This window comes from Protopterus annectens, chromosome 4.part1 (genome assembly GCF_019279795.1).
Source record: "Protopterus annectens isolate FY-2018-M chromosome 4.part1, PAN1.0, whole genome shotgun sequence".
NCBI classification, from domain to species: domain Eukaryota; kingdom Metazoa; phylum Chordata; order Ceratodontiformes; family Protopteridae; genus Protopterus; species Protopterus annectens.
In genome coordinates, this window is record NC_056734.1 from 145917482 (window position 1) to 145935026 (window position 17545).

Sequence of the window (17545 nt, forward strand, 5' to 3'; positions counted from 1 at the left end):
ATCTAATTCTGTATAGCTACAGTATGTGAGTATTGCCTACCTTGTCTGCATATCTAGTTCTGTATAGTTACAGTATGTGAGGGTTCCATAACTTGTCTACATATCTAGTTCTGTATAGATACAGTGTCTGAGTGATCCATAACTTATCTACATACCTAGTTCTGTATAGTTGCAGTAAGTGAGTGTTCCATAACTTGTCTACATATCTAGTTCTGTATAGTTTCAGTATGTGAGTGTTCCATAACTTGTCTAAATGTTAAGTTCTGTATAGTTACAGTATGTGAGTGTTCCCTAACTTGTCTACATATCTAGTTCCCTATAGTTACAGCGTGTGAGTGTTCCATAACTTGTATACATACCTAGTTCTGGATAGTTGCAGTATGTGAGAGTTCCATAACTTGTCTACATACCTAGTTCAGTATAGTTTCAGTATGTGAGAGTTCCATAACTTGTCTACATACCTAGTTCTGTATAGTTACAGTATCTGAGTGTTCCATAACTTGTCTACATACCTAGTTCTGTATAGTTTCAGTATGTGAGTGTTCCATAACTTGTCTAAATGTTAAGTTCTGTATAGTTACAGTATGTGAGTGTTCCATAACTTGTCTACATACCTAGTTCCCTATAGTTACAGCGTGTGAGTGTTCCATAACTTGTATACATACCTAGTTCTGGATAGTTGCAGTATGTGAGAGTTCCATAACTTGTCTACATACCTAGTTCAGTATAGTTTCAGTATGTGAGAGTTCCATAACTTGTCTACATACCTAGTTCTGTATAGTTACAGTATGTGAGTGTTCCCTAACTTGTCTACATACCTAGTTCCCTATAGTTACAGCTTGTGAGTGTTCCCTAACCTGTCAACATATCTAGTTCTGTTTAGTTACAGTATGTGAGTGATCCATAACTTGTCTACATACCTAGTTCTGTATAGTTATAGTATGTGAGTGTTCCATAACTTGTCTACATACCTAGTTCTGTATAGTTGCAGTATGTGAGAGTTCCCTAACCTGTCAACATATCTAGTTCTGTATAATTACAGATTGTGAGTGTTCCATAGTATGTCTACATATCTAGTTTTGTATAGATACAGTATGTGAGTGATCCATAACTTGTCTACATACCTAGTTCTGTATAGTTACAGTATGTGAGTGTTCCTAACGTGTCTGCATATCTAGTTCTGTATAGATACAGTATGTGAGTGATGCATAACTTGTCTGCATACCTAGTTCTGTATAGTTACAGTATGTGAGTGTTCGTAACTTGTCTACATATCTAGTTCCCTATAGTCACAGATTGTGAGTGCTACATAACTTGTCTACATATCTAGTTCTGTATAGTTACAGTACGTGAGTGTTCCATAACTTGTCTACATATCTAGCTGTGTATAGTTACAGTATGTGAGTGTTCCATAACTTGTCTACATATCTAGCTGTGTATATTTACAGTATGTGAGTATTCACTAACTTGTCTACGTACCTAGTTCTATATAGTTACAGTATGTGAGTGTTCCATAACTTGTCTACATACCTAGTTCTGTATAGTTACAGTATGTGAGTGTTCCATAACTTGTCTACATATCTAGTTCTGTATAATTACAGATTGTGAGCGTTCCATAAAATGTCTACATATCTAGTTCTGTATAGTTATAGCATGTGAGTGTTCCAAAACTTGTCTGCATATCTAGTTCTGTATAATTGCAGTATGTGAGTGATCCATAACCTGTCTACATATCTAGTTCTGTATAGTTACAGTATGTGAGTGTTCCATAACTTGTCTACATACCTAGTTCTGTATATTTACAGTATGTGAGTGTTCCATAAGTTGTCTGCATATCTAGTTCTGTATAGTTACAGTATCTGAGTGTTCCATAACTTGTCTACATACCTAGCTGTGTATAGTTACAGTATGTGAGTATTCACTAACTTGTCTACGTACCTAGTTCTATATAGTTACAGTATGTGAGTGTTCCATAACTTGTCTACATACCTAGTTCTGTATAGTTACAGTATGTGAGTGTTCCATAACTTATCTACATATCTAGTTCTGTATAGTTACAGTATGTGAGTGTTCCATAACTTGTCTACATATCTAGCTGTGTATAGTTACAGTATGTGAGTATTCACTAACTTGTCTACGTACCTAGTTCTATATAGTTACAGTATGTGAGTGTTCCATAACTTGTCTACATATCTAGTTCTGTATAGTTACAGTATGTGAGTGTTCCATAACTTTTCTACATATCTAGTTCTGCATAGTTACAGTATGTTAGTGTTCACTAACTTGTCTACATATCTAGTTCTGTATAGTTACAGTATGTGAGTGTTCCATAACCTGTCTACATATCTAGTTCTGTATAGTTATAGCATGTGAGTGTTCCAAAGCTTGTCTACATACCCAGCTCTGTATAGTTACAGTATGTGAGTGTTCCATAACTAGTCTACATATCTAGTTCTGTATAGTTACAGTATGTGAGTGTTCCATAACCTGTCTACATATCTAGTTCTGTATAGTTACAGTATGTGAGTGTTCCATAACTTGTCTACATATCTAGTTCTGTATAATTGCAGTATGTGAGTGATCCATAACTTGTTTACATATCTAGTTCTGTATAGTTACAGCATGTGAGTGTTCTATAACTTGTCTGCATATCTAGTTCTGTGGGTTCAAGTCTGCCTGAACTGCTTTACTGTATTTGAAATAAAATCCCCTTTTTAACAAGAACTCTGGTGCCTTGGTATGTTTTGCTACCACCAAAAGATACCTTGGTTTAGCATTCTCTTCAAAGTACTGCACCTGTAATGGTCATTTCCCCTTCTGTATATATTACTGCTGTGTGTTAGAATATAGCAATGATTGTTTGATGTTGTAAAAAAGTGACAGCCTTTTGAACTTTCTAACACTTGACCTGAATTTTAGCTTTCTGAGACACGGATGTTGGTTCTTATAGAATGACTTTAATTAATTAAGACAATACCCATTGCAAAAAGACTTTATTGTACAATCTACTGAGGTAATTTTGTGTTTGCTGGTCTAAAAGACCATATAGTAAAGTATTAAATCTAATTAAAACTGTATTTGTCATCATCCTGATCAACTTTATCAACCCCTTTTTCCATGTTTACATGTGCTTAGTGTGGCATCTGTTGCCACCTCTCTTACGTCAGAGAAACTCTCCTACTTTCCCCTGACTGTCATGCCCAGCTGTCAGAAGTCTTCATGCAGTCCATTCATCTGTTGTCTGGATGTCCTTATCTCCTCTTGCCTTTTCCTCTCTCTTCCAAATCTGCTTTACCAAATTGTCTTCTGCTTTGCTGCATATATGACAGAACCACCTTTATCTGCTCACCTTGACCTTTTCTGCAACTGGATTATTTTAAGTTCTGTTCTGATAATCCATATTTCTTTATCTGTCCCACTGTTTTGTACACTTTACTTTTCATCATCTTTAGCATTCTTCTTTCACACAGTACCCCTGACATTTTGCTCCATTTGTTTTTAGGCCCGTTGATTCTAGATTTGACCACCTCAATCAGCATTCTCTTCTACCGTCACCTCACAGATACTTGAAGCAGTTTACCTGTTCCACTGCTTTCCCTTCTCTTTCAGTTTTCAAATTCTTCTGATGTCCAAAGTTTGCTGGCACGACCACTGGCTTGTCTAGTTTCATTCCTCTGTGCCTTCAGTTTTGCATTCCAGTCCCCTGTCATTTGCTGAAGTTCTGAGTCTGCCTGTAGTGCCACATCACCTGCTCACAGTAGCTTTAAGTGTGCTCTCTGACCTGCTTGCTGATGCAGTCCATCATTAGTATGAGCAGGCCTTGGCTCACACCTGAACCCTAATGTTTTCCCACTCCCACTGACATCCCTTCTGTGAGTCGAGACACTGTATAAACTTATGCTGTAGTCTTAATGACTAATGCTGCTTATTTAGCCCACTACTAAAACTTTAGCTGTTCCATGCTACATTATACTGTTTGTATTGATATGGGGCAGGATTCAGAAAGCTCACCCTGCACTAGCAAAAACTGCTGTGGTGAAAAGTAGCAATTTCCACAATTGCAGCAAATGTGATTCAGAGACCTGTAAGTTGCAATGAGACTACACCTCATTATCACTTAATTTACATGTCTCTGGATCACGTGGTGTTACTGCAAGGGCTGATCAGCACTTTCTTATGGTAATCACTTCTGGATGCCCATGCAAAGCATGGGCACAGACTCACCACTCATTCATTCTCCCAGACACACATGCACATGTTCAAATACACACACACACACACACACACACACACACACACACACACACACACACACACACACACACACACACACACACACACACACACTGCCACCACGACCATACATGTCACCTGTCTCAGACTTTGCAGTCTCTGTTGTACCCTCTTATTTTTTCCTTGCTCCTTCTAAATCTCAAATTATTACACCAGTCAGTAATGCCAGACATTAGACCTTCATTCTGTTTATTGTTCAGAAACTGCATTGTGATGCTAGACCTGTTTCTATAATAACTTTTTAAGTGACTCCAACTAATGTTTAATGGTTCTCCCTAGTGTCATCCAGTGTTCTTTCTGCTGGCTTTGTCCAGAAATCTTTAACACGGCTGTTTAGAGGAATGGCAATTCCTCCCCCTACAGACATTCCCCATCCCTCTCAGCTCTCCTTGATTTTACCTCTTGTACCTGCTCCTCCCCTCATGTCTCATGAACCATTACAATAAGTCAGTACAGACATTAGACTGTCATACTGATTATCATTCAGAACATACATCCTGATGCAAGACCTGGTTTTGCATTAAGTCCTACTTTAGCACAGAGGACTAAAGCATTACTTTTTAATGAACTGCTTCCTGTGTCAAGGGTTTAGAGTTTGAATCCTTTTCATACCACTGCTAAACTAGTTGTTGTGTTAACTTTGTTAGTAGCTTAAGGTAATATTAAAGTGTTCCTGGTGTCCCTCTCCCAAACCCACTGTACTATTAACTCTATAAGTAGCTTAAGAAAATATTAAACTGGTCCTGGTGTCTAGTATCCCCCTGTATGTCATTTGCCTTTTGTGCTGCAAAATCCATTTTTCCTAGTAACTTTTTAAGTTCTATTAACTTTTTAAGGGACAATAATAATAAAAAATACTATCTCTGGTGTCTAATGTCTCCCCATATATATTTTGTGCAGCCAAACCTCCTGTTGTTCAATTAACTTTTTTTACTGACTTACGGTAGCATATACTTTTCCTAGTGTATAGTGGTTTCTTCCACCAAATATTTCAGGATTTGCTTATTAGCTTAGTGGAGTTAAGAGGTATGGCAGCCCCCCCACACAAACATGATGGCACACAGATGTGCGCACACACACACACACACACACACACACACACACACACACACACACACACACATATATACCTACCCTACCAAACACCCATACTAAGTCATTTCCTGAATTGCTTGGCTATGTAAATGCTTTACTGCAGGCTCTTCCTGGACAGAGCACATGGCTAATAAAGATGGCCACTTTCCTAGAATCGCTCATTAGCATATAGCTCAGCCGAGGAGATGGCCCACTGCAGTGATTCTACAAATCATATAGAATGATTGAGGAGTACTTGTCACTGAATTTGAAAGGGCTCTTGGTATTTATTTTATTTATAAGTGCCTACCTCTGAATAAAATTTTTTTGAATCTCAGGAATGGATTGCTCATTCATTCATTTATTGCCATAGTATTTTGTGATAAAACAGCTTAATAAAGATTAAGTTGAATTTGAAGACCTGAAGCTGCCTTTACTGCAATTATGCATGCGCTGATTTGTATATGAAAGACCTTTTACTTTCGCTTTACTTGACTTCAGAGGTTTGTTGACTGACAAAAGTTTCACTGAAGCAGACTTTCTAAAGGTCTTGAGGCTGTGCTTCTTTTATGTGATGTATCAAAAAATAGATTTTATATTAGTAACCGGTTTCTTTTGACTCAGTTTGGTTTTCTGATTAATAATTTTACTAATTTTGTTCCCACTTGTCTTTTCAGAGATTTCACATTCATTTATCACATCTACTTTGGCTTGCCCATCAACACAGTTATGCTTCATACCACGTTTTGAAGAGGCATTTAAACTTCTACACTTTTCTGCAGAGGTTGCTTCTGCACTTGGTTTTCATGCTGTATTCTGCATAGCCATAGTTTCGAGCTTTTTGGCTTCAGTCCTAAAGTCATTACCCACAGATTAGGAAATTTTAACTCTTTCTTCTAAAATTCAGTCACGCCCTCATACATTTGAAATTGTAACTGGTATACTTAGGTTCTGAGGTTTCTGGTGTCATACTGAGCCCTCACTTGTCCATGTTCAGATAACCCACTACAGTTTGTTTATCAAGGCCAATTTAAGAATGTTCATTTTATGCTTCGGAAAACAGACCCTGTTTTCTATAGCAAAAACATGTCAGTCTTGCATACTCCATTTAACTTTCTGTTAGTGGTGAGAGAGACAGTTCACACATGCTACCTTCCACTGACATATTTGTGATTGAAAATGAAATTTCCCCATCTCTTCTACTTTTAAACTGCACACTTTCACTACTCCCAAAACAGTTTCTGAAAATACTTGATGACAAAGAGTAAGCCATCATACATGTCTCTCATTAAGCTCTTATAGTGCCCCAACAACTCTTGGTATCATTTTAAGGCCTCTATATAACCTTAAAGTCTATAAATGTACCTGCCTCTGAGCATTTAATATCCGATTAGGCTACGTTTTTTGTGTGTCAGAGAATTTCCTTTGATGGACAACTATATTTTGTGAAATAACAAAGCACCATCCAGGTTACAGGACTTATGTTGCTTTTCCTTACAAGTATGCAAGTCAGAAATTGGCATCATCAATCTTACAGTGTTATTTTCCCACAGAATGTATACCAGTTTATGTACAATTTCTTTCATGTTAATAGAACCTCCAGTCCAAAAACGTATAGACAAATCCCACTATTGTTCCATGCTCCGTGCTCTTAGAGGTTCAGAGCACAATCTTCTCTCTCTACCCAGAACCAGATCATGGTGAAATGGGGCCCTAGACAGGATAATTGATGAGGCCTACCACTCCGCAGCAACCCCACCAGTCATTGCAGTGTCCCATTACTTGGCTCTTTCTCCCCAGTTATCATAAACACTGTCAGTATGTTTACTATTTTCTTCTTTATTTCTACAATGATTACAGATATTTAAAACTTTTATTTCAAATTTTATAGCACAAACACTGATAGCCATTTGCTAAACAAAACAAGACAGTCTCACAATGAAAACAGACTTAGCATAACAGTAAGCTTCTCTGTCTTTGTCCTTGAGACTCACATTCATTAGAACAGCATTGAAACCCACATTCAAAGAAAATGCATCTGGCTACTGGGCAGATAAATTTACCTTTGGTTTGTTTTCAAACCATAGACCTCGTGCACAAATTTTAGGACCATGCAGACATGCATGTGTTCTTCGATGCACCATCCTGATTTTTATATATATTTTTGCTTCATTTCTTGCTTTCCATGGGTAGTCTGAGGTGTCTGATAACCTTATTGCACTATGCACAGCTTTCATTTTTTGGACTGCTTATTTTGTGACCTATTTGTAATACTGAGTTTCTGTTGCTTGAATTACTAACCATCTACATTTTTGTTTTATGGAGTTACATACTTAAGCTATGTCAAGCTTGACTTTCTACAGATCACAGTCTTTTATTTCCAATCCTTACTTAGAGCAATGACCTTTCCCTTCAGTCCTACTTTGCTGATAGATGGGGTAGGGGAACCAACCTAGATTTCTCAATAGCTGCTTGTTTTAATGTCACAGGAATGGAGATGCTCCTGTCTGAGCTTCCTCATACATCTGCTGGTCTCCCATTCAAGCCTATCTGGGTGCAAAAGAGATGACAGTGACCTTGTTTGCTCACATCCATGATCAGTGTAGTGCAGATGAGTCCTGCTGCTTTTGGTGGACTGAAACCTTCCAAATTTCAGTAGGTGCAGCTCAGTTAAGCTATTATTCAGGAATCCAGATGTACACTGGGAGTGTCACCATCAGCACTCTTACCATGACGGTGTGTTCAGATGTGCTTATAACTTCTTCTTCTAGTCTCCTGGGATAGCAGGTAGCTCACTGCAGCCTTATACAAAGTGCAAGCCACCCCCCATCCTCTGTAGGGAAAGCAGTCCTCCAGATTCCCACTCCTCATTAATGCAGTCCTCCAGATATCCACTCCTCATTACTGCAGTCCTCCAGATGCCCACTCCTCATTAACGCAGTCTTCCAGATACCCACTCCTCATTACTGCAGTTCACCAGATGCCCACTCCTCATTAATGCAGTCCTTCAGATGCCCACTCCTCATTACTGCAGTCCTCCAGATACCCACTCCTCATTATCATGCATCACAGAATAATGTCTGTGGTGAGAGAAAAGTGATTGCAGTATGGTTGTCTCAGACTCTCACAATTATAGGTTCATAGGCTGGTACTAGGCTATCGGCCCTAGGGCCTATACAAGCTTAGTCATAACAATTCCCTGGCTATTACTTCCCTGGTCCTCTGTCTAACAGGGTGATTGAAGTGATCCCTGGAGTGAATTTCCTATCTCCCATCCAATCGTCAAGGTTCTTTTTGAAGAGGGCCAAAGAGGCGCTCAGCTTGACATGTATGGGCAGTCTATTCCAGAGTATGGGGAATCTCTGGGTCAGGAACCTATCCCTTCAGCATGTTTTGTTCATTGTGATGACCAGGTTTAGATCCCTGGCACGTGTGGCTCTGAGGGATTGGGCTTTCTTTAAGTGTAGCATGTCCAACAGCTCTGGGTTTGACATGGCCTTGTATGTTAAGCAGAAATCGCCTCTGAGCAGGCGATATGTGACAGAGTATAGCTGGAGTTTTTTAGATGGTCAGCATAGGGCATCTGCTTTAGGCCTGTGATTCTTTTAGTGAGGTATTTCTGTGGCCTTTCCAGTTGTTGCAGATGTCTTGCGAGGTGCATACCAAACGGGGCATTGTACTCTATAATGGGTCTAATGAGGGATGAGTACAGTGGGACAATGACCTCCTTTTTTCTGGATGAAAAGCCCTTAATGATGAGGTATGCCACATATAAGGATTTCCTGACTGTTGTGGTGATGTGGTTATCGAAGGTGAGACCACTGTCCACTTGTGTCCCTAAGTCCCTTATCACACTTTCAGTGTTTAGTGTGCTGCCACTTATATGGTAATTCATGGGTACATGTTTTTTCCCAAAGGGGATAATTATACATTTCTTGGCACTGAGCTTGAGCCCATGGCTCTGGCACCAAGCATATGTTTCTGTAAGGCCCTTTTGTAGAATATCCACATCATTTGGGGATTCAATAATGGCTCCCAGTTTGCAGTCATCTGCAAACTTTGTTAGCCAGAGTCCCTTAGTGCTGGCTTGTACTTCAGAGAAGTAGATGCCAAACAAGAGCGGTCCCAGTACTGAACCTTGAGGTACTTCACTTGTCATTTGTCTGGAGGTGGATTTTGAGTCGGCTACTTTTACAGTGTGGGTTCTGTCAGTAAGCCAGTTTGCAACCCATCGAGTGTCGTAGGGATTAATGCCCAGCGTGGTAAGTTTAGCTATGATTCCAGAGTGGGGGATGGTGTTGAACGCCTTGGCGAGGTCCAGATAGGCTGTGTGGACTGTCTTGCCCTCATCCACAGCTCTGAATACTGATTCGAAGAAGTCAATCAGGTTGGGGAGACAAGATTGGCCCTTTACAAAACCAAACTGGGTGGGGTCCAGTGTTTGAAGGTTGCCAATGTCTTTGTTTATAAGTTCCATGATAATGCATTCCATGGCTTTGCAGATTAGGCTCGTCAGACTGATGGGACAGTAGTTCCCGGGATCCAAGGTGGATCCCCCCTTGTGGAGGGGGATAACTGTAGCTGTGCGCCACTCCGTGGGCACGAAGCCTGAGGTGAGGCTATGATTAAACATGACACTTAGGTGAGGTGCCAGTTCATTTTGTAGTTCATGTAGTACACAGCCTGGGATGTCATCTTGTCCCATGAATGCTGTATTTTTAGCTTTGAAGAGTGTGTTCTTTACCTGTGTGGCCGTGATTACCAGAATTTGGCAATCTTTTGGTATTGAGCTGAGCCCTTTAGGGGGTGAGAGGGGGGTGAAGTTGGCACTGAATCGATCTGCCAGAATATTGGCAATAGCCTTGGGATCAGTATATTTAATGCCATTCTGTTGTAGCTCAGAACAGATCTGAGCATTGCCATTTAGATTCTTGACATAACTATAGAATGCCTTGTGGTTGTCCTTGGAATTTTTGGCAATTTTATTTTCATAACTAGCTTTGGAGCATTTTATGAGGGATCTCAGCTTCTTACTGAGGCTGATAAGGGAGTATTTTGCATCCTGGGATTTTTTCTTTCCTGCAACAGTTTCTTCCTTCTGTTGTGTAGTTTGTTTATGGCAGGGGATCACCAGATTGGCTTTTTTTTTTTGGAGGAGAACATCTTGGTTCTATTTGGAATGGCACGATTCATGCATGAGTGGATGTGCTCGTACAGTGCCTTAGTGTAGGACTCAGCAGTCGAACTTTCAGTTCCCGTCTGCATGGGTGTCATGAAGTTTGCCACTTCTGACTTGAGTAGCATGAAGTTAGATTTGGAGAAGTTTTTTTTATGGAGGTTTCCCTACTGGGGGCTGGCGGTGGGATGTGGACGTCAAGGGTGATTAGCCATTAGACTGGTCAGTATAGCTATTATTCTGTGTAAATTCATAGATTGCGAGTGCTTGCTCTATGGCATACAGGGATAAAGGCCTAACAATTACCTAGATAACTTATGTCCAAGTAGTGACTAAGGTACTACCACTGGCATGTCCATCCTGGGGAGAAGGAGTAGTGGTGTTGTTTGGCAAGGCACCACCATAAAAGCAGAAGCATGAAAATCAGCCAGAACTTAAGGCATGAGTTCGGCACTGCTAAGCCAGTAATGGTGTATTTCAATGGCATATGTGTAGAAGCTCCCAAGAATATGCAAAGGATGTTGTTGGACCTTGCAGTGACATAAGTGTTCATGTCAGCCACCAGAGGAGGGGTGTGGAGTTAGGGGCTCAGTTAAAATGCCCTGCTGTATAAATGAAGGCTTCCCTCTAGGCCATCATAGTGATGATTGTGGCAGGTTCAGAAGAGTGGCAAGTCATTTGGTGGGCTTAAAGCTGAAACCGAGGGTAGGTGGTGATATTAGTCATCTGTTGTAGGCTGCCTGGCTGCTATTCAGGGCAGTCAATGGAACTGGTGAACTACTTAGTGTAGAGTAGGCCTGCAGAGAAGGCTGATAGTATGTAGGGGGCCAGAGTAAAAGCAAAGTGCTGATTTGCCTGGATGATGTCTCTCTCCAGTCACCTCTTGTTAAGGCAATAGCCACACTGGCATTGACCGAGAATAAACTGGCTTGTAGTAATTGTAGAGCAGCTAATGGTCGTAAGTGTGGGGGGGGGGGGCATATATAAAATAAATGTTCATCAAGAGATTGATAAAGGAGCTTATCCAAAATTACAGAGGATACATGCCTCTATGAATTGTGGAACAGTATGGTATAACTAAGGGAAGATCTTACCTTGAGTACTGTGGCATTCTTTGAAGAGGTAATAACACCACTTGATGAAGTACTGACAGAGAATACTGCTTGTCTTGATCATGCTATAACTTTAAAAATTGTTTCAGGAATGGAATTAGTGATGAATTAAAAATACTAAATGTCAATCCGTGTGCAGTTCGGAAGGTTATTTCAGAGTCGCAGGGAGTGGAGTCTCTGAATATAGCATATGGATATGGGGAGTTGGTGTATAAAATGTAATTTATGTCAAAGTTTTATCACTCTCTGTCCTCATCTATCCAAACCTAGTACCCCTACTAACAGTCCAAGCAGCCTCAACCATTCTCACTTTCCTAATTACTTAAATGCAACAATACTTTTAGAGCTGCTCTACTTCTGACATATTATAATATATTTCATTATCAGCCACCGTCCCCTGTCTAATATTTCTATAGTTAAGCTGCCTCTTCTTTTCATCACTTTAATTGCTAGAAATCATTGGTAATATGACAGTATCATTTGCAATGTTATGTCACAATTGCTGTATACAAGCCTCAGTCTATTTCCAGTGAATGTTCAGCACTGTATATACCTATGCAAGCAATAATGTTTATGTAAGCTATTGTAAAACTCTTTCTCTCTCGTGTATGTACACTTACCTATATTTTGTATTCCTTCTGATATCATATAACTGTATTTTATGTATTTGCCAAAGCTGGTGTTAAATGTGAAGCTTTTCTCCCGAGGTCTCCATGAGAAACAGTTTTATCCCAGTCGGACTTTCCCAGTAAAGAAAGATGAATAAATAAATAAATAGTTTTTAGAATTTTTTTTTTTGTCTAAAGCATATTCAGCTTAATGTTAGCTTACTGTATATTCCTGATCATATTTTACATACTGATCATCCTATTTTACAGTTAAAGTAACCGTGGCATCATGGGCATTATTTTATTTTTGTTTCCCTAATTTTATTTAGAGAATTTTATTTTTAATTTTACTTTTACAGGCTAATAAAGTTTTAAATAATGAACATCAAATCTCGTATTTATCTTATTGTTGTTGATATTCATTAGAAGTCAAAAACATTCATGATATGTACAAAACGTCATTTAATGACTTTTTTTTTCTCAGCAAGGTGCTGTAAGAGTCATGATGTATGACATTCTGTGTACTGCTTCACACATAGCCTATGGCTTTTGACTTTGTTTAGGGTCCATACATGTTGTATAAACAGCCATTATAATGTTCAATAATTTACATATTTAAATATATAGATAGATAGATAAGGTAGCTAATTATTTAAGTGCAATAAAGATGTATGTGTGTGTGTATATAGATACATTAGATAATCTCGATGTACTGAAATGTCGAAATTCAGTACATTGAGACCGAATAGTGGAAAGTGCAGTTAACTGAAGCTACACTAGGCCGAATCTGCCGCTATCATGGTGTCGCATTCATGATGTGTGGTGCTGTTTGTGGATTTATCTGTGGTTTCAGGTAAGTGTTGTGTGTTTGAGGATAATGGGTAGGGATTTTAGTGTGTATGAGTGTGTGCGGTGGTGTTTGTTGTGTGTTTGTGCATTTAGCGCGACCTCAGAGTTAGAATATATAAGTAGGTGGGGTTTGGGGGGGTGCAGGGGGTCTTGCCCCCCTGCTTATAGGTAGGTTAAGTGTGTTTGTGTGTGCTGTTATGTTCGTTTAGTTAGGTAGGTGTATGTGTGTGTGATTTTGTCCTGGTTTGTGTGTGTGTGTGTGTGTGTGTGAATGCGATTGTAGTATTCGTGATTGTGGGTTTTCGGGTATGTGGTTTTTCGACTATTCAGTCTTGAAGTACTGAATTTCGACATTTCAGTACTTCGAGATTGTATAGTGAATCCATGTATATGTATATATATTATTTAGATATGTGCATATACATGTAGGTTAGTATGTGTGTGTATATATATATATATATATATATATATATATATATATATATATATATATATATATATATAAAATTATCCTGATCGTACTGAATTCTGGACACAGATTTCACTCATTGCATATATATTACCATCTGTATAGTGTGCAGCAGATCCCAGGAGATAGTATAATGTTTCTATTTATTTAACATTTGTTTAGTGGAAAAGTCTAACTTGGAATGAAGCCAATTTTCAGCAGAGGGCCAGGGAGAAATACGTTTTTGTTATCTGGGAGAAAACACACATGAAAGCAGGGAGGACATGCAGACTCCACACAGAGGGCACCCCAACCAAGAATCAAACTGGAGACCCTCTTGTTGTAAGGTGACAACATTACCACTGCACCACTGCACCGTCATGCATTTGGAAAGTGTTCATTTATATGCTGTTCATTAACTGCACCTTCACCAGGTACAGTCATGAAATGCCCTGTGGCTTTCATAGATAAATACATTCCGATGTGTGGTGATCATCAGATGACTTCCTAGCAGCAATGTTGGACCACATAGGAGCTGTTACATGCATGAAATGTGCTGTTCTCTTTCTTTGAAAAATGAGATAGCCAATGACCACTTAATCATTTGTTTCTCTGACAGCTCACTGGGCACTTACATCACTGGTCAATACCTAGTCACTGGTGAATCAAGACAACCTGCCCTATGCCATCTGAGTGAACTGGCATCCAATGCGAGTTGTTAACTGTCATCCATTTTCTTATTTTTGCAAAATTAATGAATTTCATAAAAAACAGTTTTTGTTTGTAGTCACTCTATAATGAAAGCAGACAAAGTTGTTATAAATCATCATCCCTAGTTATCATGCTGCTCTACATTATTTACAGTGCGTATTTGAATCACTGTTACTACACCCACGGTGGTGGTGCTGCGGAAGCGTTGTCGTCTCACAGTAAGATGCTGTCCGGTTTGTTGCTCAGCTAGAGCGTCTTCTGCATGGAGACATGCGTGAATGGGCGTACCTTCGTTGAAGGTTGTGCGTCAGGCCTGGCAAGCCGGTATGTAAAAATCAACTGCCAATCATTAGCGGACCGGAGTTCCGCTGTGGCGACCCCTAACCGGGAAAAGCCGAAAGACAAACAAATTTGAACCACTGTTACTAAACAAAAGGGTTGTGGAAGCAAACAGGTATGAAAATGATTGACAGACTCACATCACTGCTTAATATTAATGAGTCATTGTGAATAGAATGCAGTTTGATCCAAACTACTGGGGCAGCATTCCAGATGTGAAACACAGTAGCAAAAATGGAGCAGCTATGCCATTCAAATCAGATTGCAGCATCATTCTGGCACACACTGTGCTAAGAAAACCACTATTACTTTATAAATGTCATTTGAAATGAATACAAATACTGTTGGATTACATTGTAATATGTACCAACATGAACACGTTGTGGTTGCTATAAAGACCTGTCAGTATTATGTCAAATAATAAAACATGAATACAAAATAATTAGTAGTTATTTAGGATTTCATATTTTGATTCTGTTAAGGGAAGTATTACTACAGTTGTTTTTTTCTGATACTATGCTGTAAGCAATGTGATGTCTCACTGAGCTGCTAATTTCACTATTCAGGAGACAACAGGCTGTAACTTGTGCTCTGACTATTTGTTTCCAGTTATACAGCTTTGTTATTGAATTTGTATTATATCCAAATGTTTGCATTTTTTTTTTTGTTTGCAGGTATCAAAGGTCTGCCTGGAAGTGATGGTTTTCCAGGGAGCCGAGGGCCACCAGGACCATCGGGACATCCTGGAATTAAAGGACCTACTGGAGAGAAAGGCAGACAAGGGTTGAATGGACATATAGGCCTGAAGGGAATTAAAGGTATATAATACATGTAGTTATTTTTTTTCTTTGCAGTCATATTAAGGTATGCAAAAAACATAACATTTCTTGTTGCTTTATTTATTTATTTTGTGTGTGTGTGTGTGTGTGTGTGTGTGTGTGTGTGTGTGTGTGTGTGTGCGCGCGCGTGCGTGTGTGCGTGCATGCATGTATGCATGTGTGCGTGCGTGCGTATGCATGTATGTGCGTGTGCATGTGTATGTGTGTGTGTGTGTGTGTGTGTGTGTGTGTGTGTGTGTGTGTGTGTGTGTGTGTGTGTGTGTGTATTACTTTTGTGCTTAGCATTTTAGGCAGAATATCATTATTATGCATCTATCAGCAGAGCAGTAGTATCATAGATTGGGAAGCATTACCCTGAACCTTTAGAAAATAATGGAGCTGGACAACACCTTCACTTTTCAGAAGAAAGACTTCTGATAGTATTACAATATTACAGTTGTGACGAAGACTAGTATAAATAAAGAAAATTCATTTGGTTTGGAGGTGCAAAATATATACTATATAAATAGAGCAGACTCATTTAGCTCTGTAAAAAAAGTTGCCTTTTTTCTACATTCTTTATCCTTTTTTTTTTTCGATCCAACCTTTGGCCATCAGGCTGTCCTCCTCTGCCCATTTACTGATCTGATTACTCTCTGAGACTACAATCAAATAACCTATCCCTTCCACTCTGGGCAAAAGTCATGCATCAGAAATAATGTCATGACTGATAGATGGAATCAGAGGATTTTCTCTTAAGCCTGACATTGCCTGCCCATCAGAGGGCATGCAGTTACCTGATTTGATGGCATGTCACCCATTTCTACAAGAGTGGTAACCTCTTAAGAGGCCCTGCCCCTTCATTAGCAAGATACTCCATTCTACCTCTGGTTCCCAGTAGGAGCTCTGAGCAGCCATTCTCCCACCTTCCTGTTGGGACAGAAGGTATTGCCTCATCACACTTGTTCCACCATTGCTAGCCTCTTCATCACATTAGCCTCTAACTGAAACAAGGACATCTGTTATCTTCATCTAAGCTTCCTTTTGTGCCACTGAGATAGTTCCCACTTACATTGTGCTGAAAGGAAAGGCCCTGAAATGAAAAGTTATACTTGCACATGTAGAGTTACTAACTTACTACAGAGTCATACTACAGACTAGTTTAACTTCTGACTTTAACAGAGGTAGAACATTAGCAGAGGGGAGGTGTTATCCCATCATGAGAGGTATAGAAAGAATTATAGCTAGGGTTGTGCACAAAGTTTTGGTGGCGTGGTGTGACCAGCCAATTTCACTCTCTCTTTATTGCAATGCCTGCTTTTAAAAGCATTAGCCTGCATCTCCATCTTAGTTTTTATTAGTACCTGACCTGAAATAGTTATTAGATGTGTTTCAACGCTTTCAATTGTATATAAATATACAGATTCTTGGGAAATATAATTTCTATCCTGTCTAGGCCAGATGTCATACCTTGGGGAGTAAGATGTCAATTTTATCTGGATTCTTTCTGTACCAAATATTCTCATATACTTATTTAAGAATCTACTCACTTTTGCTATATTTCCTTTTATAGGTCACCCTGATACATTCTCACTATTGCATATCGTGTTCCAGTTCCCACTCATTAATAATATTTCCTGCTGACAACTTATTATTTCGCAAAAAATTCTCCTAAGCTCCATAGTAGCCATTTTATGTAGAATATAAATGCATGCCAGCGTAATCCTTCTCCCCTGTCAATAACATCTTACAATCACAAATCTGCCATTTTTGTCTTTTTTCCCTCGTCTATCAAACAGTGTTCATTTATTGGTTATCCTTTGTTGACAAGGTTAATCCTTCTACCCTAGTGGGCTCTTTTCATTGAAGTCCAGAGGTGGTATCTATAATACTAGGGGAACGTTGGCCAGAACATCAGAGAACTTCCCCAACTCTTTTTGCTAGATGCCATGGGATCTCTTACATCCACCTGAGCTACCAGCAACTCAAGGAGATTGGACTTCAGTTTAACATCTTATTTGAGGGACAACACACTCAAGAGTGGAGTAACCCTACCCCCCTTATGCTGCACTCAATCATCAGCAATCAGTCTACCCTACATGGGAAAAGAGCTCACA

General features: G+C 39.4%; 1 protein-coding gene across 1 annotated transcript in view; it reads left to right on the top strand.

Annotated features, from left to right (window-relative positions):
• LOC122801189 (collagen alpha-4(IV) chain-like) overlaps positions 1–17545 on the top strand; it is a 1621248-nt gene that overhangs the window by 1237440 nt on the left and 366263 nt on the right. The window contains exon 32 of the mRNA XM_044070748.1: positions 15285–15428. Within this exon, the coding sequence (XP_043926683.1) occupies positions 15285–15428 (144 nt within the window). The remainder of the gene's footprint in view (positions 1–15284; positions 15429–17545) is intronic.